The sequence below is a fragment of the Pinus tabuliformis genome, chromosome J, assembly GCF_031772625.1.
Source record: "Pinus tabuliformis cultivar Carrire ecotype Pingquan chromosome J, CPIR1, whole genome shotgun sequence".
Lineage (NCBI taxonomy): Eukaryota > Viridiplantae > Streptophyta > Pinopsida > Pinales > Pinaceae > Pinus > Pinus tabuliformis.
This window is the reverse complement of record NC_142295.1, coordinates 24886524-24909940: the sequence shown is the minus strand read 5'-3', so window position 1 is coordinate 24909940 and position 23417 is coordinate 24886524. Positions and strand designations below refer to the sequence as shown.

At 43.7% G+C, this 23417-nt stretch overlaps 2 protein-coding genes across 2 annotated transcripts; one reads left to right on the top strand and one right to left on the bottom strand.

Moving 5' to 3' along the window:
- Nucleotides 1–562: 562 nt before the first annotated feature.
- LOC149225241 (uncharacterized) lies at nucleotides 563–1039 on the bottom strand. The gene has a single exon (XM_089379897.1). It carries the CDS (start codon nucleotides 1037–1039, stop codon nucleotides 563–565), a length of 477 nt encoding a protein of 158 aa, XP_089236023.1.
- Nucleotides 1040–21962: 20923 nt separating this feature from the next.
- LOC149225240 (uncharacterized) lies at nucleotides 21963–22787 on the top strand. The gene has a single exon (XM_089379896.1). The coding sequence runs from the start codon at nucleotides 21963–21965 to the stop codon at nucleotides 22785–22787; it is 825 nt and encodes a 274-aa protein (XP_089236022.1).
- The last annotated feature ends 630 nt before the right edge of the window (nucleotides 22788–23417 follow it).

Sequence of the window (23417 nt, the reverse complement as noted above, 5' to 3'; positions counted from 1 at the left end):
CGCCCTGGGTCGCCCTACCAACCGCACGTTGTTTCCGCACTTGGCAGGCACACACACCCCGTGTTGCCCTACCCGCGGTTGTCTACATAAAACCTGCGTTCAGTTTGCTCGTCGTGCGGGCTCATCCTCCTTCCAAAACCTTCGCTACCGCAGAGCTAAGTCTTGTGGAGCTCGCACTTCGCTTGTTCTTTATCAATGCTCCATATCTACCTTATATATGAGTGTTAGCTCGTTTGGGTGGGGGCTTCAGCCATGAGCCAAGTCGACCCATCGCATAGGTTTTTCCACTATCGGCTCGGGGTAAGGGCGCTCGCACCCAGGACCGCCCACCTGCCTATATATAGTGGCCCAGCACTTAGTCGCATTTTGTCTTTTTGACTTCGCGTTTCCTCCACCATCTCGTCGCCTTTGTTGGGCGCGCGTGCTTGCTCGCCGAGTCGCCTCCCAGCTTGTCATTGCCCAACGAGTCACCCATTGCTCGCTTTCTCATTTCCATCGTTTACACGCGCCCGGTGGGCTCACCCATGCCACCCGAATGCCGCAATAACCTGTGGGCGTTACATTATCCCCCACCTAATGTCATTTCCATCCTCGGCAATCCGGCTATCCTCCATAGCTTCTTGTCATACTTCACAATATTTTGCTTCCATCTCCAAAGTGAGTCCTCCGTTTCCCAGCTATCCTCCTCCGGTGCATCCTTCCATCTAACAAGAAATTCCCATCTTATGTGACTCCCAATTCCTGTTGTCCGAAGATTCAAAATCTTCTCCATCACAAGGTTTGGTCTGTCGACAATCATGGCTAGTCCCCTCAGTGGTTCCACTCTCTCTAGATGTTCTGCATCAAGTCGACATTTCTTCAAATGACTGATATGGAAAACAAGATGTTTCATATGCATATGGTGCGGAAGCTCCAACTCATAGGCAACCTCCCCCACTCGCTTCTTAACCCAGAATGGCCCCTCATACTTCCTCGTCAAAGATCTCGCAGTCCCCTTAGGTGGTTGAAACTGATCTCCGGTAATCCTGAGGAACACCATGTCTCCCACACTGAAGTGTGCATCCCGTCTATCCTTATCTGCCCATTTCTTCATTCTCCTTGCAGCTTCGTGCAAGCACACCCGTGCCAACTCCAAGGTCTCATCCAAAGCCTTCATGAACTTCTTCACATGAGGACTCCTAAAAAAACCCCCCATCACTACGGTGTGTGGTGTGACTGGCATCTATCCATTCACCAACTCAAATGCACTATACCTTGTCGCATAACTCTTTTGTATGTTGTAGCTGAACTGAGCTACATCCAAGAGTTCAGGCCAATTCTTCTGATCAGCGGTCACATAATTTCTCAGGTATTCCTCCAGCAATGCATTGATCCCCTCGATCTGCCCATCTGTCTATAGATGGTAACTCGAACTCATCAACAAATCTGTCCCGACTAGCTTGAACAACGTGGTCCAAAATCTACCTGTAAATCGCGGATCTCGGTCCGACACAATGCTCAGCGGAATTCCCCAATACTTCACTATGTTCTTGAAGAACAACTCCATAGTCCTCTCGGCTCCACAAGGTATCTTTATTGGAACAAAGACAACATACTTGGAAAAACGATCAACCACGACCATGATCCCATTATACCCTTGTACCTGTGGTAACTAAGTGATGAAGTCCATCGAGACACTCATACATGGTCTCTCAGGAATCGGTAAAGGATGCAACAGACCTCCTTGCCTCTAAGTATCCAATTTTCCCTACTGAAAAATGATGCACGTATATACATACTCTTCCACATCCTCTCTCATCTTCTCCCAAAAGAATCCTCTCTCCAATAATGCCAAAGAACGATGTTGCCCTGGGTGGCCAACCCATGGAGAATCGTTGCATTCCTTCAAAAGGTGCCTCTTAAGCCTAGATGACTTTGGAACATAAATTTAGTTTCCAAAGAACAAGAATCCATCTTGGAGAAAGAACTTTCGTGTCTTCCCCTCCTTTATCTGCTTCACTATATTATGCGCTTGAGTATCAGTCGCAATTATTTCCTTGAGCTTATTCTGCATCTCTTCTGTCATATGGACTCGACTCCTACTTCATGCTACCCGGTCTTCCTCCTCCTCCAATGTTGCTAGTTGTCCCTTCCTACTAAGGGCATCTGCCACCGCATTGAGTCTACCCAGCCTGTACTCAATAGTCATGTCAAACTCTGCCAAGAAGTCCTGCCAACAAGCTTGCTTCACTGATAGCTTTGGTTGTGATGCAAAATAACTTGCTGCAACGTTGTCAGTCTTGACAACAAAAGGCTTCCCAATCAAGTAATGCCTCCATACCTGTAAATAGTGAATGATCGCAGTCATCTCCTTCTCATGGACCAGATACCTCCATTCTCTATCCTGCAACTTCTAACTCTCGTATGCCACCGGATGTCCATCCTGCATAAGAACCCCTCCTATGGAAAAATTTGAAGCATATGTGTATACCTCAAATGGTCGCTCGAAGTCTGACAACTTCAGTATCAGTGTTGAAACCATCCTCTTCTTCAAATCATCAAATTCCATCTGACATTTATCCATCCAACTCCATTGCTTGTCCTTCTTCAGAAGGTCTGTTAGTGATGATGTCACCTTGGAGTACCCCTCTACAAACTTCCGTTGGTAGTTAGTCATTCCCAAAAACACCCTCATATCATGGACATTCTTCGGTTCAACCCAATCCTCGATCGCCTTCACCTTGTTCGGCTCCATCCATATGTACCCTTGACCCAAAATATGTCCAAGGAACGGAATCTCAGTCTGGGCAAACACACATTTCAACTTTTTCAAGTATAGCTAACTCTTCTTCAGTGCCTCGAACACTAATGCCAAGTGCTTCTTATGATCCTCCATGTTATGACTATATACCACGATATCGTCGAAGTAAACTACTACGAACAAATCCAAGTATGGACATAGTACATCATTCATCAAAGTGCAAAACGTAGTAGGAACATTGCACAACCCGAATGGCATAACAAGGAATTCAAAGCTTCCATACCTTGTTACCATCACGGTTGATCCAGGTGGATATTGGTGGCCACCTGCCAAGTCCACCTAGACCCCCACCATTGTCTTTCTCAGCATTTTCAATTTCCTTAATTGTAGCACAACTTACTATTTTTAGCAGTTTTTCGGGTCCTGAACTTCCGGAGCTGTTTGGAGGCCCTAAACGACTTTTTTTTGGGGAATCCAGGGGCAACAATGATAGTGCTCGGATAGATCTTTCTAATGAGCTATTGTACGCGTCAAACGGAGATCATATGCCAAAGTTACGACCCCGGGAAGTTGATGTGCCAATTTACCTCAAACGGGGCCCACAGTTTGGCGTTTCATCTCCTCAGGGTTAGGTTTTGGAATGTTAAGGGTTTTCCATTGTTTCGCAACAATAAATAGGTCTTCGAGCCTCATTGTAAGACAGTTCAGAGGCATGTAGCCATCACATCTCTTCTCAGAGATAAGCTACCATCGCCCTAGCTGGTTTATTTCCATTTCTGATTGTAAGCATATTTCAGTATTGTCCATTAATGAAATGAAGTATTATTTCCGCTGCATCTTTGTGTATATGGTTATCTCTGTAATTTGTTGCGTTCCTGCTTAAATCCGGATCAGTGGTATCAGAGCGGTCTGCTTTTTCTCTGTTTTTCTTTGCATGTCCCCAACAAGGTCGGGATATAAGGAGTTAGGGCTTGAACTGGTTGAACCTTTGCAATACCAGCCTCGCAAATCCCGACGGCCTCCCATGGCGGACGAGAAGAAAGACGAGGGGGCAGGAGATCCCATCAAAATCTTGCTTGAAGAAGCCCTCGAGCGACAACGGAACGCGATGATGGACAGCTTTGCCCAGATCCTTCAGCGGCTACCCAGAAGCGGCGCATCGGCTTCCAGCAGCTACTTTGGAAACGCCACACCCTTTAAGGTACAAGTTAATTTTGAAATCCCCATATTCGAGGGTCAGATAGATGCAGATGCCGTAGATAAATGGTTAAATCTGCTAGAGGGTTATTTTTCTTTCATGAATATTCGAGTCGGGAAAAGATTGTTTTTGCTCTTCTCAAAGCAGCCCCCCACGTCAAGGACTGGTGGGAAACCTACTGCGAGCAGAAGGATGAAAGTACTGGCTCACTATTTTCAGCTGCACCCACCTGGGATTCGTTCCGGGATGCCATCAAGGAGCAATACTACCCTGTCGGAAGCTATGAGGATGAATACATAAAGTGGACCACGCTGCGGCAGGGAAGGGACCAAGATGTGCCGGAGTTCACCAATCTTTTCCATACCCTTCGCACAAAGTTGGGTATCAAGGATTTGGAGCAACATTTGATACTCAAATAATGTGGCTGCCTGCACAAGTACATCCAGGAAGAAATACAATTCCTAAACATCCCCTCACTCAACGCAGCATACCGATATGCCGTAAGGTCGAGCAGAAGTTTAAACAAAAGAAGCGAGACTTTGGATCTGCGAATCCAAAGCAGGGGAAAGGTGCCCCTAAACCACAGAACAAAGGACAAAGCCAAGGCGGGACAGCCCAAGACAACCAGCTGAAGCTGCAAGCAAAGAACAGCGCTGCGAAGCCGAGAAAGGACACTGGAAAATGGTGCGAGTTCCATAAGAGCTCCACTCACAACACAAGTGAGTGTCGGGCCAAGCAGTCACTGGTGGCTGAGCTAAAGGTTTCAGAATCAGATGCATGTTCCGACTCTGAGTCAGAACCCGATAAGGGGTATGAAAAAGGGAAGCAGATCATTGATGCGGATCCCAGCGCCACTGTTGCTACCGCAAAGATCCAAAAAAATGAACCCGAAGATCCAGAGGAGGAGGAGCGTCTCTTCCACTCCCAGATGTGGGTAAAGGGCTCCCCAATACAGTTCATTGTTGATAGCGGGAGTCAAAAAAACCTCATTTCGGCAGAGGTCGTGAAGCGGTTGGGCTTACCGACCAAAGCACATCCACAACCATACACCATTGGGTGGCTTCACCAAGGACGAGATCTTCGCGTGAGCCAGCAGTGTCGCCTTCCATACAACATCAAGCCCTTCACGGATGAGGTATTGTGTGACATTGCTCCCCTTGAAGTTTGTGATGTATTACTAGGACAACCATACTTGTGGAAGCGACATGCTGTGTATGAATCAAGGCCCCGTGCTGTTATTATTACATTGGGAAATAAGTTGTTCAGGATACCAGAGGTAGCACCACCTGCCGCCATCTCTTTGATTACTGCAAAACAATGCAGTAAGATCATTTCCAAAACCAGGAAATTTGTTTTCCTGATGATACGCCCTCAAGGAAAGAAGAAGACAGTGGCCGTGGCCTCCAAACGGGGTCCCTCTGCACGACAACTACAGATGGACAAGGTTGTGGAGGAGTACGAGGACATCTTCACCTCCCCGGCAGGGGTTCCTCTGCACTGTCAAGTCAAGCACTCCATCGATCTGACCCCAGGTGCGCCGCTACCCAATGGACCAATTTATCGGCGCTCCGTTCTGGAGAACAATGAAATCAAGAGGCAGATTCAGGAGCTCCTGCAGAAAGGTCACATCCGTCCGAGTTCATCGCCCTGTGGGAGCCCGATCGTGTTGGTACAGAAGAAGGATGGGACGTGGAGACTCTGTATTGACTATCGGGCGCTGAACAAGATCACTGTCCGTAATAGGTACCCGATCCCGCGGATTGATGACCTCCTAGACCAACTAAAGGGGGCGAAATATTTCAGAAAGATCGATCTGAAGTCAGGATATCACCAGGTACCAATCGAACCCTCCGATGTGTGGAAGACTGCCTTCAAATCCAAGGAGGGCCTCTTCGAATGGTTGGTCATGCCTTTCGGATTGACGAATGCTCCTGCAACCTTTATGAGGCTAATGGATGACATCTTGCGGCCATTCACCAACTCCTTTGTAGTAGTATACTTGGATGACATTCTGATCTTCAGCCAGAGTTGGGAAGAGCACCTCCACCACATCCGACAGGTTCTCCAAACACTGCGGCAACACAAGCTATGTGCCAATTTGGAGAAATGCACTTTTGGCATGACCGAGGTTCAGTATCTGGGATACATCATTGATGAACAAGGGGTGCATGTCGATCCAGTCAAGATCCAAGTCATTCGGGATTGGTCCTCTCCAACCACTCTAACAGAGCTCCGCAGCTTTTAGGTCTTGCCAACTTCTACCGCAGGTTTGTGTTGGGGTTTTCTCATATTTCTTGGCCCTTGAGTCAAGTCACCAAGGGCGGGGCGAAAGCAAAATTCTTTTGGTCTGAATCTCAACAGAAGGCATTCAGGGAGTTGAAGGATCGCCTCTGCACGGCACCAGTGCTCGCGTTACCAGATTTACAACAACCATTTGAGGTCGAGACAGATGCCTCTGACTATGCTATTGGGGCAGTCCTTACTCAACATGGACATCCAGTGGCATATCACAGTGAAACACTTTCAGACACAGTCCGGAAGTACCCCACTTATGATAAAGAGATGTATTCCATTTTACAGGCCTGCCGACAATGGAAGCATTACATTTTGGGGAAGGAAACGGTCATCCACACAGACCATCGACCTCTGCAGTTCATACAGACCCAAGGGAAATTGCAGAATGATCGCCATCAGAAGTGGTCTACATACCTGCAACAGTTTCACTTGAATATCAAGTATAAAAAGGGCAGCACCAATAATGTTGCAGATTGCCTCAGTCGACCACCGATCATGGCGCTAACCACCGTGCTCAACTCTTGTGGGCACGAGACTTCTGATTGGCCACTTCTCTACAAAAGCGACCCAGAATTCGGCCACACATACCAGACACTCTTGGAGGGTCGGCATGTTGCAGATTTTCACCTCCAGGATGCCCTATTATGCCACCTCGGTCACCTTTGTGTTCCTTCAAGCGAGCGTGCCAAGATGATTTGGGAAGCACACTACATCGGGCTGCTGGGCATTTCGGGGTCGAGAAAACAGTGGCAGTACTGCAAAATTATTTCTATTGGCCGAATCTTCGACAGGATGTTGGGAAGTACATCCGATCATGTACTGCCTGTGCCATTGCCAAACCGACCATTAAGAAGCACGGCCTCTATACCCCGTTGCCTACCCCTAGTCGACCTTGGGAATCCATCTCCATGGATTACATGTCAGGCCTTCCTTCCACTAAGCATGGAAATGACTGTGTTTTTGTGGTCGTCGACAGGTTCTCGAAGATGGCCATTATGGTGGCCTGCAAGAAGAATATCACAGCAGAAGCCACTGCTAAACTCTTCTTTGAACGAGTGTGGGTGCACTTTGGGATCCCACAGTCTATCATCTCAGATCGGGACAGTCGGTTTCTCAGCACATTTTGGTCCAGTCTCTGGTCAATGCTGGACACCAAACTCACGAAGTCCACAGCCTTCCATCCTCAAACTGATGGCCAGACAGAGGTTGTCAATAGGATGATTGTGCACATTCTGCGCATGTATAACTCAAAGCATCCACGCACATGGGACGAGAGCCTCCCCTATGTTCAGCACAGCTACAACCGAGCTCTTCACAGCTCCATTGGCCATAGCCCTTTTCAGGTGGTTTGGGATTCCAGCCACTATGCCCCATTGATGTGGCCATGCCACTTGCAGCTACTCACATGAATTCAGCTCATGTCCAGTCCGAAACAGATAAGGCCACCAGCTTCATTGAGCGCATCCAACATATTCGCCAGCAGGTCCATGACATTCTTGAGAAATCAAATGCCAAGTACAAGCAGCGACATGATCAACATCGGGTGCCACACAAGTTTCAGGTGGGCGACAAAGTCTGGTTGCATTTGCAAAAGGAACGCCTTACTGGAGCCTATCGGAAATTGAGACCACTCCGATATGGTCCTTACACCATTACTAAGGCTATGGGAGACAATGCATTTGAGCTCAGCATTCCCCCATTCCTGGCCTGCACCCAGTGTTCAATGTGGACCGCCTTCGGCCATACTTCCCACCATTGCTAGACACATCCGACATTGCAGAACAGCTCAAACCCACAGAATTAAATCCAGATTGCATGGAACAAGCTGCAACTGATCGGATCATGGACACACAGATCAAGAACACTCGCCAACAGAATATCCAACTGTATCGAGTTGTCAAAGCAGGCCAACTCCTTCAGCAGGGCAAGTGGCTCACCAGGGAACAAGTTCAGCAGAAGTTTCCTCATCTCATGGAGGAGCTCAACGCAATGGGGACCATTGCTTCCTAAGGGGGGAGGAATGATCCAGGTGGATATTGGTGGCCACCTGCCAAGTCCACCTGGACCCCCACCATTGTCTTTCTCAGCATTTTCAGTTTCCTTAATTGTAGCACAACTTACTATTTTTAGCAGTTTTTCGGGTCCTGAACTTTCGGAGCTGTTTTGAGGCCCTAAATGACGTTTTTTGGGAATCCAGGGGCAACATGGGTCCATGGACCGATGTTGCCCATTCCAACAATGATAGTGCTCGGATAGATCTTTCTAATGAGCTATTGTACGCATCAAACAAAGATCTTATGCCAAAGTTACGACCCCGGGAAGTTGATGTACCAATTTACCCCAAACGGGGCCCACAGTTTGGCGTTTCATCTCCTAGGGTTAGGTTTTGGAATGTTAAGGGTTTTCCATTGTTTCGCAACAATAAATAGGCCTTCGAGCCTCATTGTAAGACAGTTCAAAGGCATGTAGCCATCACATCTCTTCTCAGAGATAAGCTACCATCGCCCTAGCTGGTTTATTTCCATTTCTGATTGTAAGCATATTTCAGTATTGTCCATTAATGAAATGAAGTATTATTTCCGCTGCATCTTTGTGTATATGGTTATCTCTGTAATTTGTTGCGTTCCTGTTTAAATCCGGATCAACGGTGTTCCTTTCATCTCCTTTCGCTATTCGCACCTGATAATACCAATGCCTCAAATCCAGCTTGGAAAACACTCGGGCTTTCGCAAGCTTATCGAAGCAATCTGTAGCTAATGGCAAAGGATACCTGTTCTTTATCATCAGCTTGTTGAGAGCATGATAATCACAACACATACGAAGCTCATTCGTATCTTTCTTCCACTAGAACAATACTAAAGCTCCATAGGGGGACCTTGAAGGCCAAATGAAACCTGCATTAGTTAACTCCTTTAACTATCATTTCAATTTTTACAACTCAAGTCCTGATAATCAATAAGGAGCTTTAGCCGGAGGTTGTTTCCCTGGCTCAAGCTCAATGCTATGGTCCACCGCACGCCTTGGTGGAAGTTTTTTTGGTAGCTCATCGGGCATAAAATCTGCATACTTAGCCAGCACCTCAGAAATCTCAGCTGGAACAGGCGTCCCCACTCCATCATTGTCATCGAATTCTCTTATTACAGTCACATATGTCTCCATGTCTGACCCCCACATAGCCTTCTCCAAACTCAGTGCAGAAACATGCTGCACCTTGACTTCCTTCCTTTGCTTATGAGTACGCAAAGTCCAAGTCTGTGATCCTCCAATCAGCACAACCTCATCGCAGAAGGGGACAATAACTACTCTATTGCCCTTCAATAAATCCTACCCCAATATCATTTCAAAATTGTTCATCTCCATCACCGTGAAGTCCAACTGACCTTGCCAGTCTTTAATCTGCACAAGCACCTCGTGTGCCGAACCCGCCACTCTAGCTCTCAAGTTCACTGCCTTGACTTCCATGTTCGATGGGAAAATATTCAATCCAACTTCTTTTGCTAGCCGTGTCGTCATGAAGTTATGCGTGGCCCCTATGTCCACTAGCGCTTGAATGGTCTTACCATGGACCACCAAGTCTATGAAACCCAGATTATGAATCCATGATTTCTCCATAACTTCAAACTGCATACATTCCTGATCTCTGCAATCAACTCCGATACCAATTATCATGCCCCCAACTCTTTTTTCATAAATTGGCTTTCGTGCGACATTGGCCAAACACTTAAATTTTTCATTTGTTAAGATGTTTCCTGAACTACGCCTAACTTTCACTTCATTAACCATATTAAACATTTAATGTGTGGAATAACATTAAATAAACATTCACCAGCAGAAGACACTTAATCATATGCAAGTAAGATTTATATTATTAAATCTATTTTACATTCACTGGGAGGAAAACCTTCAATCGGCATTATACAATTTCCATTGTTGAGTTGTCGTGCAGCTCGGCCTCCGGCCGCTGCACCGTTTAGCCTCACCAGAACACCCTTCGTTCATACCTTGGACGATGCCTACCTTCAGCCCACACAGCGCGTTGTGTGGCTTCACCCGTTTCAACCCTCCATCGTGTCAACCCTCCGTTCGGCGGGCGCTCGCTCCATGAGTCGCCCCGACCACACCTCCGCACTATCGTTCAATCGGCAGATGCCCTCGCCCTAGGCCGCCCTACCAACCACACATTGTTTCCGCACCCAGAAGGCATGCACACCCTATGTCTCCCTATCTGCGGTTGTCTACACAAAACCTGCGTTCAGTCTGCCCATTTTGCGGGCTCATCTGCCTTCCAAAACCTTCGCTACCGCAAAGCTAAGTCTTGTGGAGCTCTCACTTCGCTTGCCCTTTATCAACGCTCCATCTCCGCCTTATATACGAGTGTTAGCTCGTTTGGGTGGGGGCTTCGGCCATGAGCCAAGCCGACCCATCGCACGAGTTTTTCCACTGTCGGCTTGGGGTAGGGGCGCCCGCACCTAGGACCGCCCACCCGCCTATACATAGTGGCCCAACACTTAGTCGCATTTTGGATTTTTGACTTCGTGTTTCCTCTGCCAACTCATTGCCTTCATTGGCCGTGCGCGCTTGCTCGCTGAGTCACCTCCCAGCTTGTCGCTACCCAATGAGTTGCCCGTCACTCGCTTTCTCGTTTCCATCGTTTACATTCGCCCGATGGGCACGCCCATGCCGCTCGAATGCCGCAATAACCTACGGGTGTTACAATCATATCTTCAGGGACGACATCACGTGCACTTCTGGCTGTTGGGGTGTAGTTTAATGCCAAGGATTATCGTCGTATTGAAAAATAAATGGTTCTCGTTGTTATTCCAAATACTTAGATTATGGTGTTGTAGCTCAGGGTATTTCCATTAGGTGTGAACAGTCTGTTTTCTTTTAAGGAAGGTGATAGCTTCCCAACTGTAGTTTTTGTAATTCCATTAAGATCTTGCCCAGTTTCTTGTTTGCTATTCGTTAACTATGAAGGTTAGGCCCTAATGGGCTCTTGGTATATTGAAAGTTTATGATTCTTGTGAACAGATGATTTCTTTAGTTTTGATATCCAGTATTATGGTAATATTATAGCGGCGGATTTTGGAACCAAATTCTTTGGTTATCCTCCATGTGACCTTCTTACAGTATTTTGCTTCTTGTATTTATTTGATGACTAAATCCATATACAATGGTCACCTATGCAAGTTTAGGGTTTAGTTTTTCTCCTTTCCCATTTGTTTAAATTGAATTCGGTTATCCAGTTTAGACTTGTCCAGACCAATCACTGTTAAATTAACTTTTATCTTCAGATTTTGACCCCTCTGGAACTGCCTCTCTGATACCCTTTTGGTGTTTCGAGAGGGAAAACTGGGGGTTTTTCACTTTCCTTCCAGTTCTCCCAACCCTCACGGTTGTCAAATTAATTTCTACAGGTAAAAGATTGAATATTAAATATAGGGTTTGTTATGCTTCTATCAGTTGTGTTCGTTTGAACAATTAATAGATTCAAATCCTAGCTTCTGCAAGTTCTCACAGTGTAACACATAATTATTCAAACTGTGTTTGGATGACTTCTATTAAGCAATTTTTCCAGTTATTTGCATGGCTCAAAATCTTAGCAGTGAGCATTTAATATGAATATTTGTTAATGTGATAATAACCAAAACCTCTGAATTCAGCAAGGTTATTTACATCCTGATCCTCCCCTCACACTTCTTCGTCTAGAACAACTTTTCTTTTTTTTTGTAGCAATTACCGATTCACTGGCATGAGGACCTTTCCTCGATTCAGCCTAGAATCTGTTAATTCACAGACCGAGTTTGAATATAGAGTTCCACTGGCTCTGGAGTTCGACAACCTGCATGTTAAAAGTACCTATAAATTCACAACGGTTTCCGACCCTAACTGTTATTGTTGATTCTGTATTATTTTGGATAACGACCATATGACCCCAATACAATTTTTCCTTCACATAATTATTGTGATGAATTTATTTCAATATGTTATATATGAAAGTTTTGGGTTTATTTCTTCTGTTCAGTTTGTTAGTATGCGATTGATTACACCAACATTGAAGGTTAAGACTATCTACTAGTGAATAAATCATGTTCCTTCAGGGTTAATCCCTTTGGAGTCGCCTCTCCATTAACATTTTCTTATAGTTTTCGAGAGGGAAATCCAAGGGTTTTACTGACTCCTTCTGTTGGGTCCCTATAATACTAGTGATTACCCCATTACTATTGTAGTTATACCCCTTATTTATATTGTTGTGCCCCTATTACCCCCATATTGTTATTTCTGTGCCCCATAGAATCCCTCTATTGTTATTTTTGTGGTTTTATATTATTATTGTTAGGTCGGCTGGATTATATTGTGACTCCTTAGACTCCTATATATAGAAAGGAGGTTTTGTCATTTGTATCATCCAAGAATTGTTCATTTATGTAATGTAAAGGAGGTTGCCCCCTCGAAGAGGCTGAATTATAAGGCGTTGATCTATCTTTTCTATCTTTTCTTGAGCTGGTTTCATAACATTTGGTATCGGAGCTTTGGATTCTAGGGTTTCGCTGCTCCAAATAGGTCATCGTGGCATTTTCGCTATAACTTTTTTTCTGTGACGTTTCAGAAGTCACAAATAAAACCCATTTGAGAAGAAATCGCGCTGAACCTTGGGTCCGAATTTCAGAGCTTTTTGCGCGATTTTTGCGGAGATATGATCTGAGGAAGTTGGTCTTTTTGCAGACTCCTGAATTACATTCAAAACAGGTGACCTAGGGAAAATCATCATAACTTTCTCTCTGGGGATCAGATTGAAATTTCGTAAGAAGGTACAGAAAGAGGACGGACTGTAGTTTCTTGTGTGTGTGTTTCAGATTCAAAGGTTGAAACAGTGACTCGTGGCACGTCGTACAAATTCGCTCTACTGAACCAGTCTAAAAGCAAGTCATTGTGGGAGATTTCACATAACTCTTCCTTGGAGAATCCAATTTGGCTCAGACTTATGGCATTGGAAAGAGGACACAAAAGGCTACTACAGGTAGCAATTTCAGAACTGGATGATCCGAAATTACAAAGATACATCAAATTCAATATCAGGCTTCTATAAAGTGAAAAAATGTGTGTAGTTTTTTTTTAAATTTTTGTGTAAGCTTGGTTTAACGGAATTCAAAGGGCATAGTAAAGCATTATTATTGGTAACTGATGCCCGAGGAAAGAAAATGCAAACACCTAGTAAGGAAACTGAAAGATCTAGCATGACTCATGAAGAAGAGGAAGAAATGCTACATGATATATCAAAATTACAAGAACAAGTGCAACAAATGTCACGCTCACAAAAGCTAACAGAAGCTAAGATAAGTGGCGTGGAATCTAAGATAAAGGGCATGGAAGCTAATATGGATGATTCGAAGACAGATTTGAAGAGAGACATGGCAGATTTGAAGATAGATTTGAAGACAGACATGGAAGAATTGAAGAAGTTGCTACAAGAAAGGGTCACTAATGATGAAAAGGTAGTAAAGGAAACTCATGATGAGAACAAAAGAAATGTTAATCATGATTCCATAGACGTTAATGTTGGATCGAAGAATCACCATATTCCAAAAATAGATATGAGGAAGTTTGATGGCAAGGATCCCGCCACATGGATATTACAGATGGAGCAATTCTTTGATCTCAATAATGTGAAAAACGCACAAAAGGTACGTATGGCAACTGTATATTTGGAACCAAATCAGTTTGTATGGTATCAATGGATTTGCTCTCGTAAACAATTTATCACTTGGGCAATTTTTATGGAAGAATTGATAGCACATTATGAAGATACAAAAAGCAACACTTTTTTTAGCCAATTGATAAGTCTCAAACAAAAGGGTTCAGTAATGGAGCACATTGAGGAGTTCCAAAAATTGAACATAAGGGTAAAAGATATTCCAGAGGAGCATAGGATTGATGTGTTCATAGGGTCTTTAAAGGATAATATCCAACATGATGTTCGCCTTTGGGAACCTGATTCATTAGAGAAGGCATTTAGGTTAGCAAGAAAAATGGAAAGCAAAATTATGGCAACCAGGAAGCATACCACTCACAACTATAAAGACGGAAGTGTTGTTGCCCCTAGTCTTCCACAACCTATAAGGTTGACACCACAACAATTGGAAGAAAAAAGAGCAAAAGGGCTTTGTTACAGTTGTGATAGCAAATACACTAAAGGTCATAAGTGTGCTGAGAAGAAATTATTCTACATAGATTGTGAAGAGGAAGAATAAAAGGAGCAAGAAAGGTCAAAAGAAGAAGATATACTCCAGGAACAAAGCCTAGATGAAGAAAAAATAAATCCGACCATATCTTGTAATGCATTGGCGGGAATTACCACTCCTCAAACCATCAAGATAGAAGGACAAATCAAGAATAAAAAGGTAATAGTGTTGATTGATTCAGGAAGCACCCACAATTTTATTCATTGTAGGGTAGCAAAAGAATTGAATTGCTTCCTATATCCAGCACCAGAGTGTCAAGTGATGATTGCAAATGGAGGAACAATAAATTGCTCTGGAAAGTGCCATAATATCAAGCTATCCATGGGAGAATATGTATTGACTAGCCCAATTCTTTCCATTCCAATGGGAGGTGCTGATGTTGTACTAGGAGTCCAATGGCTACAATCCTTGGGTACAATAGCTTTTAATTTTCAAGAACTTTTCATCAAATTTTCTACAGAAGGAAAGGAAGTTGAATTAAGGGGTATTGCAGGGAAACCAGGAAAGATAATTAGCTCTAATGGCATGACAAAGCTTCTAAAAAAGGAGCAAAGAGGTGTAATTGCACAATTATGTTCGCTAGATGTTTCCACATTGGAATCATCTATTTCTCCAGATCTTCAAAAAGTCCTGGACAATCATTCCAAGGTATTTGAGACTCCAAAAGGTCTCCCACCTATGCGTGATCATGATCATGCTATTCATCTGATTCCAGGAAGTGTTCCTCCAAACATCAGGCCGTACAGATATCCCTATGTCCAAAAAAGTGAAATTGAACGTATGGTTGCAGAAATGCTAGAGGCTGGTATAATTCAACCGAGTCAAAGTTCTTTCTCAGCTCCAGTAGTATTGGTGCACAAGAAGGATGGATCATGGCGCATGTGTCCGGATTATAGGGAGCTCAACAAGCTCACTATTAAAGATAAGTTCCCCATTCCTGTTATTGATGAATTACTGGATGAATTGCATGGATCAATTTACTTCACCAAGTTGGATCTTCATTCGGGATATCATCAAATTAGAATGAAGATTGAAGACATTCCGAAAACGGCATTTAGAACTCATGAGGGTCATTATGAATTTTTGGTCATGCCTTTTGGCCTTACCAATGCACCTTCAACATTTCAAGGTTTAATGAATTCAATTTTCAAACCATTCCTTAGAAAATTTGTGTTAGTATTTTTTGATGATATACTAATCTACAACAAGTCTTGGAAGGATCATGTTGAACATGTTGACAGGGTGCTACAACTATTGGAGGAGAAACAATTATATGCAAAAAGATCCAAATGTTTCTTTGGAGTCCAGGAGGTGGAATATTTGGGTCATATTGTATCTCATGGAGTTAAGGTAGACCCTAGCAAAATTAAAGCCATTAAGGAATGGAAAATCCCCACATCCATAAAGCATCTGCGAGGATTTCTTGGGTTGACAGGGTATTATCGCAAGTTTGTTAAGAATTATGGGAGAATAGCAGCACCTCTAACAACATTATTGAAGAAAGATTCATTTTCATGGACTCCGGAAGCAACAAATGCCTTTGAACATCTTAAAGAGGCAATGTGCCAAGCACCGGTCTTAGCTACACCGGACTTCACAAAAACCTTTATTGTGGAATGTGATGCTTCAGGAAATGGAATTGGTGTTGTTCTAATGCAATATGAAAGACCCATTGCTTTTGAAAGTCGTCCAATCAAGGGAAAGTTTTTAAGCAAAGCTATTTATGAGAAGGAAATGTTGGCAATACTCCATGCACTTAAGAAATGGCGACCCTACCTAATGGGAAGACACTTCAAGGTAAAAACGGATCATGATAGCCTTAAATACTGTTTAGAACAAAGATTATCCTCTGAAGAGCAACAAAAGTGGGTCACAAAGATGTTGGGTTATGACTTTGAAATCATCTACAAAAAAGGGAAGCAAAATGTGGTGGCAGATGCACTCTCAAGAAAGGATGAGGATGTGGAAGCATTGTTGTGTGCCATTTCTATTATCCAACCAGATTGGATAAACGAAGCAAGGGAGGAATGGAAGAATGACGAAGAAGTGTGGGCACTTATTCGAAAGCTACAACAAGATTCCAGTACTTTTGATACATTTAGCTGGCAAAATGATTCGTTATGGTACAAAGATCGCTTATACCTCTGTAAGAATTTCCAGCTAAAACAAAAGATTCTTATGGAATTGCACACTTCTCCCTTAGGAGGGCACTCAGGATTTTTAAAAACTTACCACAGGGTTAAGAAGGAATTTTTTTGGGATGGCCTTAAATCAGATATTCAAAAGTTTGTGGCGGAATGTTTGGTTTGCCAGCAAAATAAAGTTGAAACAATTAAGACACCGGGTCTATTACAACCTTTATCCATTCCAAGCCAACGTTGGGAGGAGGTTTCAATGGATTCTATCACAGGTTTACCCAAGTCTGAGGGAAAGAGTGTCATCATGGTGGTAGTTGACAGACTTACCAAGTATGCACACTTTTGTGCATTATCACATCCATTTAAAGCCAGTACAGTTTCTACTGCATTTATGGAAACAGTTCAAAAGCTACATGGAAACCCAAAGATTATTGTAAGTGATAGAGATCCCATTTTCACTGGAAATTTTTGGACAGAATTATTTTCTTGTCTTGGTACTCAGTTAGCTCATAGCTCATCTTATCATCCTCAATCTGATGGGCAAACTGAGATAGTAAACAAATGTTTGGAAGGATATCTTCGTTGCTTTGTATCTGATAAATAGACACAATGGGTCAAATGGTTGCCTCTGGCTGAATGGTGGTATAACACTTCCTTCCATACAACAACAAAAATGACCCCATTTATGGCACTTTATGGGTATCAACCACCATCCATCACATCATATTTAAGAGAAAATTCTAAGGTTCAGGCAGTGGAACATCACATCGAACATCAACAACAAGTCCTCCAACTCTTAAAGGATAACCTCGTGTTGGCACAAAATAGAATGAAACAACAGGCAGATCAACATCGCAGTGAAAGAAGTTTTGATGTAGGTGATTGGGTATTCCTACGGCTACAACCATATAAGCAAATGTCCCTAAAGCAAGCTAAGAAGGATAATAAATTATCACCAAAGTATTATGGTCCGTACAAGGTGTTGCAAAAGATTGGTACTATGGCATACAAATTGGAGCTTCCTGCAGCTTCTCGATTGCACCCAGTTTTCCATGTTTCATGTTTAAAGAAGGTTATAGGTGACAAGCTCCCAATTCAAACAATATTGCCAGAACTTGACGAGGAAGGAAAAATTATATTGGAACCGGAAGCAGTCACAGAAACAAGAACTCGACAACTATGAAGTCGATCAATTTCAAAGTATCTTATCAAGTGGAAGAACTTATCCGCTGAAGATTCGACATGGGAGGATGAGAATTTTATGTAGAAGTATCCAGAACTACTCAAGCGTTGAGGACAACACTTTTTTGAAAGATAGGGGCATGTTGGGTCCCTATAATACTAGTGATTACCCCATTACTATTGTAGTTATACCCCTTATTTATATTTTTGTGCCCCTATTACCCCCATATTGTTATTTCTGTGCCCCATAGAATCCATCTATTGTTATTTTTGTGGCTTTATATTATTATTATTAGGTCGGCTGGATTATATTGTGACTCCTTAGACTCCTATATATAGAAAGGAGGTTTTGTCATTTGTATCATCCAAGAATTGTTCATTTATGTAATGTAAAGGAAGTTGCCCCCTCGAAGAGGTTGAATTCTAAGGCGTTGATCTATCTTTTCTATCTTTTCTTGAGCTAGTTTCATAACACCTTCCTGGTGTCTTAATCCTCACAGCATGTCAAGTAAATTCTTGCCAAGATCAAAGGCAGAAGGCCTAGTAAAGCTTGTATTACCTTATTATGGTTCTATCAATGTTGTGTTCTAAACTCAACCCTCAATTTTTTTTGTAAATAGTCACATTAAATGTAGTTTCCATTTAATTACGTCCGGTTGACTTATGTTTAGCAACCTCTCATTTTATCATGCAGAGTTTCCACTTGTGGGCAATGAGAATATTTATAGTGGTGAATTGTTTAGGTAATACTGATAAACTCTCTTTATGTTGTAACACATTTTCCTATTATGACTTGCACCCCAACATGGAAATTCCTATTTTCTGCAGTACATGAGTTATTTGTGATGGTCTGGCTTGATTAGCCTTCTGGTGACTACAGTTTTCCCCCTGCAACATCGTCTATTTTGATCTACTTAAATATTCAAACATTGTTGTAAAAATATCTTTTTGTATATTGAAAAAATTAATATGGCCTTACGATTTCTTTTATTTAATTTTATATTTTTATATAGTAAATGATGGTAATAATTATTTTATTTAATCCTTTTCCCTTTCTCTTTCAATTTCTTAACATTTTGCACTGCCCTTCTGTTCGTAATTGATGGCAGGGACGGCGGTAACTGAATCGAGGAAAGTAAATGTGTAGTGTTCCTTTCACTGTGGAAGCTCCTAAGCAAAACCCCTTTGTCAGGTTACTTCCAGTCTGTTATAGACATTTTGTGCCTTGCATCACTGAGCATGAAATGTCAATAATCAAGGGATCCAAAGTCCCTAAACATGTTGTTCCTACCCCTAGAGGAACAAGGCCAGCAAACCACCGCACTTAACAAAAGTTCTCCACCTGAAAACACTCAAAAACAAGGCAATTCTGGATCATGTCAACTGCTCCACTGAGCATCTGCGCTGAATGTCAACTGCTCCACTGTCTACCTGCGTTGAATGTCAACTGCAAAGAAGGCTACCTGCGCTGAGCGAGTTTGGACAAGTGGCAGAGTCACTTCTCAAGGTGTCAATGCCCAGGAAGCTTCCAAAATGACACTTGGATCAAGGAATTCGACTAGTGATGAGTAAGAGGTTCCAAATCTCCAAGTGGAAGCAAGGACCTCCAAGTGGACTCAAGAACTGAAGTGGGAGAGGACACTAGTCAGTCTCAGGCCAGTCTCAAGCTGACTCATCCTCTCTCCAATATCCCTATATATAGATCTCTTCTACATGAGATCTGGGGGGCTGGAATTTGGTATTTGCAAAGAATTGCTGTTGGTTTGTGGCTAGAAACATTCGGTGTGTTATGCTTTGAAGGGAGCTGAAGAAGGAATTCCATTCTGCTGGGAAGGAGATGCTGGGTTGGAGCCCTATGGGTTGTATCTCTTCCTGAACCCTGTTACTTTCAATAAAGCTATCTTGATTCTTTCCTATATGCTGGTGTATTTCGTATGATTGCATTAGTATATTTGATTTACTTCTAATCCTGAATCATTTATGAATATGTATATCTGCCTTTGTATTGTGTTCTTCTCTTGTTGCAAGTAGCTGTTCTCTTGTCACAGGTAGCTGTTCTCTTGTGATCTCGTGGGATTCAAGTAGCTGTTCTCTTAATCAAGCGAGGAGGCAAGTAGCTGTGGACATACAAAGGGAAGAGGATCTAGTTCGAGGGACAACCGGAAGACAACGGTAAGTCTGCCGATCTCCTCTATTTATATTTTATAAAGGAAGAAATCATGATAGCTGTATTCGTTTGTTGCTAAGGCGCTGTCACACCTTAGGTGGATAGGATCGTCCTGCATAGGCATTTTTCCCCACAACACAGTCGTTGTCCCAACAAGTATTTCTTTGCAGTTATGGTGTTTCCCGGGTAATAATTGATGCACACACTCAGTTTAGCTTCGAAAGTGTATTAAATTTTAGGCTTCAATTCTCGTGGTCGAGAATGTTATTTTTCTTGTACACCTTGTCTACAAAGGGACAAACTTCCTCCCTATAGGCCCAACTTCCTGATTTTGTTTGTAATTTAAGTTTCTGGGTTGCTACACCGCAAACACTTATATGGTTTTCAATCTGCTACAGTTCTGCGTGTCTGCAATATTTTCCTTGGTACTAGCTCGAGGGTGGTTTGCCCTACGTTTCCATAGGGAAGAATACATAGACTGGATATTATCCCGATTTTGGCACATAGAGTTTGCTCTGGTACTGCTAAAAAGATGGGATCCACTATTTGATCCAGAGAGGGAACAAATGGGTGTTGGGTTGATCTGGGTCCATTTGCCGGGACTTCCGATGTAGTTCTGGACCCCTATAGTTTTCAAGCGCATTGGAGATGCCCTAGGCACCTACTTGGAACACGATCAATCCTTCAAAAAGACAGGAATCATGACAATGGCGTGTATCCTGGTACAGGGCTGGAGGAAAAGATAACCCTCCATTGGAGACATTTCTTGCATCGTCAAAATCTGGACTATGAAGGTGTTCCCTTTCGGTGCAGAAGATGCCACAAGGTCGGCCACCTATACAAGGACTGCCCACTGCTCACTCCTACTACACAGGCGGCTGCAAGGGGAATGAAACATCGCCAGCCGGAAGACCCGATTGTGGACGAGCAGCCCACAGGTCTGGATCACTCAAAGGTTGCGGATGGAGTCATTGCTTAGCAAACCAGTGCTCCACAGATACCACCTATATCCCCTCCACTGACACGATCCCGGTCTGCTACGGAGGCTACTCCTACAATGGGTAATGCTCCTCTTCCCTTTCCCTCTGCTCTATTTTATAATCATATAAATGCATCTTTGGCTCAATCTGCATCCCTCTCTTGCATGAATACCCCCATTAACTATGAGCTCGAGCCCCTCCCCCCATTTTTTCTACCACCCCACCGATGGTACAAGAACTGAGCCCCCTCCATCACCCCTCCCACTCCCCTACTGCCTTGGGCTCGCACTCCTACAATCTCTGCTCTCGACAATTGACTAACCCTAACCTGCTAGGACTGGGCATCCCTCCCCCCTCCTCCGAGCACAAACCCTCCAGGGGCAGACCTTCAAAGATCTCCAAAGCCATCAAATCTGTGGGGGCAGATGTGGCTCAGGGGTGCCAGAACACCATTGAAAGGGCACTTAGAGCATCTGACACCCTTGACTCCGTTCCCTGATGAAATGGCTCTCATACAACTGTAGGGGCTTGGCCAACCCCCCTAAAAAACTGGCCCTCAAGTGACTCTTGCATTGCATTCCCTGTGACATGATCCTTCTTCAGGAAACCCTAGGGCCATCTGAACAGATTGTTAGGACCCTTCAAGCCATCTTACCCGGCTGGCACTTCCAAGCCCTGGATGTAGCAAGTAGATCTGGGGGCTTAGCCATTGGGATAAACCCTCAACCTATAAGGATCATATCTTCTTGGGGAGGCCAGGGTTTCCTGGGCATGGACATCTTCTCAGCTGAATTAGGCAACAACTTCGTATCATTAATATCTATGCTCCAAACCAAAACAGGCTTGCCTTTTGGCAAACCTTTCTGGAAAATCCCTTGATCAGCAATGCCACAATTCTTGGGGGAGACCTGAATTTCTCCATTGAACATGAGGAATCCTGGGGGCATCACTCGCAGCTAGACCCTCTCTCTGATCAGCTGAGCTCCCTCCTGGATCATTATGGACTTATAGATGTTCCCATGAACAAGAAGATGCCAACATGGCATAACAGATGGATTAGAGAAGCAACCCTTGGTAGAAGGCTTGATAGATACCTCATTCAAGAAGAACTTCTCCATTCCCTCTCCATCTTCAGGCAATGGGTGGGCTCAGGGGGCATTTTAGATCACTCCCCCATATACTTGGAAGTGGCTGGCTCATCCAGAAAACCCAAGGCACCTTTCAAATTTAACTCCACATGGTTAAAGGACCCTGAATACATTAAGCTGGTTTCGGATTTTTGGCAAGCCCAACCCCCTTTCAGGGACCAGAGGAAGGCTGCTGGTTTCTGCAGCAACCTGAACCAACTTAAGAGATTAACCATTGAATGGACAAAAAGGAAAAAGGCTAGGGATGACCAAACCCTTGCGGACATCGAAGCTCAGTTGGCCTCCTTAACGGATGAAAGTGGGCTTGGCTACTTATCCATCGAAGCTAAGCTACATCTGGTTGATTTGGAGGCACAGAGATCTAAGATCCTACTTAACCGGGAAGAAACGTGGAGACTCAGAAGCAGAGCAATCTGGCTCCAAGCGGGGGATGGTAACACAAAGTTCTTTCATAAATACGCAAATGGAAGAAAATCCAGCAATACAATCTGGCAGATGCCCTCGGACCAGGATCAGATAGTCAACACTCACTCTCAGCTTGCCCATCTAGGTATCTCTCACTTCAAGCAACTTTTCAAAGCCCCCCATGCCACTTCTATTGCTGAAATCATTAACATTGCAGGCCATTTCCCTGGGTTTGTGGAACCTGATGGGATGGAGGACCTTATAAAACCTTTCTCCATGGGGGAATTATAAATCACTCTTAAGTGGTTTAAGAAGGACAAAAGTCTGGGACCGAATGGCTGGCCTGTGGAATTCTTTATTGCTTTCTATGATATCATTGGACCAGACCTGCTTGGGGTGGTGGAAGAGAGCCGGATTCTAGGCCGCATATATGCCCCCATAAACTCTACTTTTATTGCCCTCATTCCCAAGTCAGACTCCCTGACCTCCTTCAATGACTTTCATCCTATATCCCTATGCAACTGTCTCTACAAAATTATTGCAAAGATTATAGAAAATCACATCAAGCCGATCCTATTTGAACACATATCTCAAGAGCAATTTGCCTTCCTTCAAAATAGAAAAATTCATGAAGCCATTGGTTCTGCCCAAGAGGCCCTCCACTCCATTAAGCTGAAGAACCTAAAAGGGGTGGCACTCAAAATCGGCCTCTCAAAGGCCTTTTACAAGGTTAGTTGGTTATATTTAAGGATGATACTCACCCACCTGGGGTTCCCTCCGGTGTTTATCAGATGGATTATGGGATGTATTACTTCAGTTTCTTTTGCAATCCTTATAAATGGGTCAGCCTCCCATTCCTTTCAAGTGGAGTGGGGAATCAGGCAGGGTTGCCCCTTATCCCCCCTACTATTCCTTCTGGTA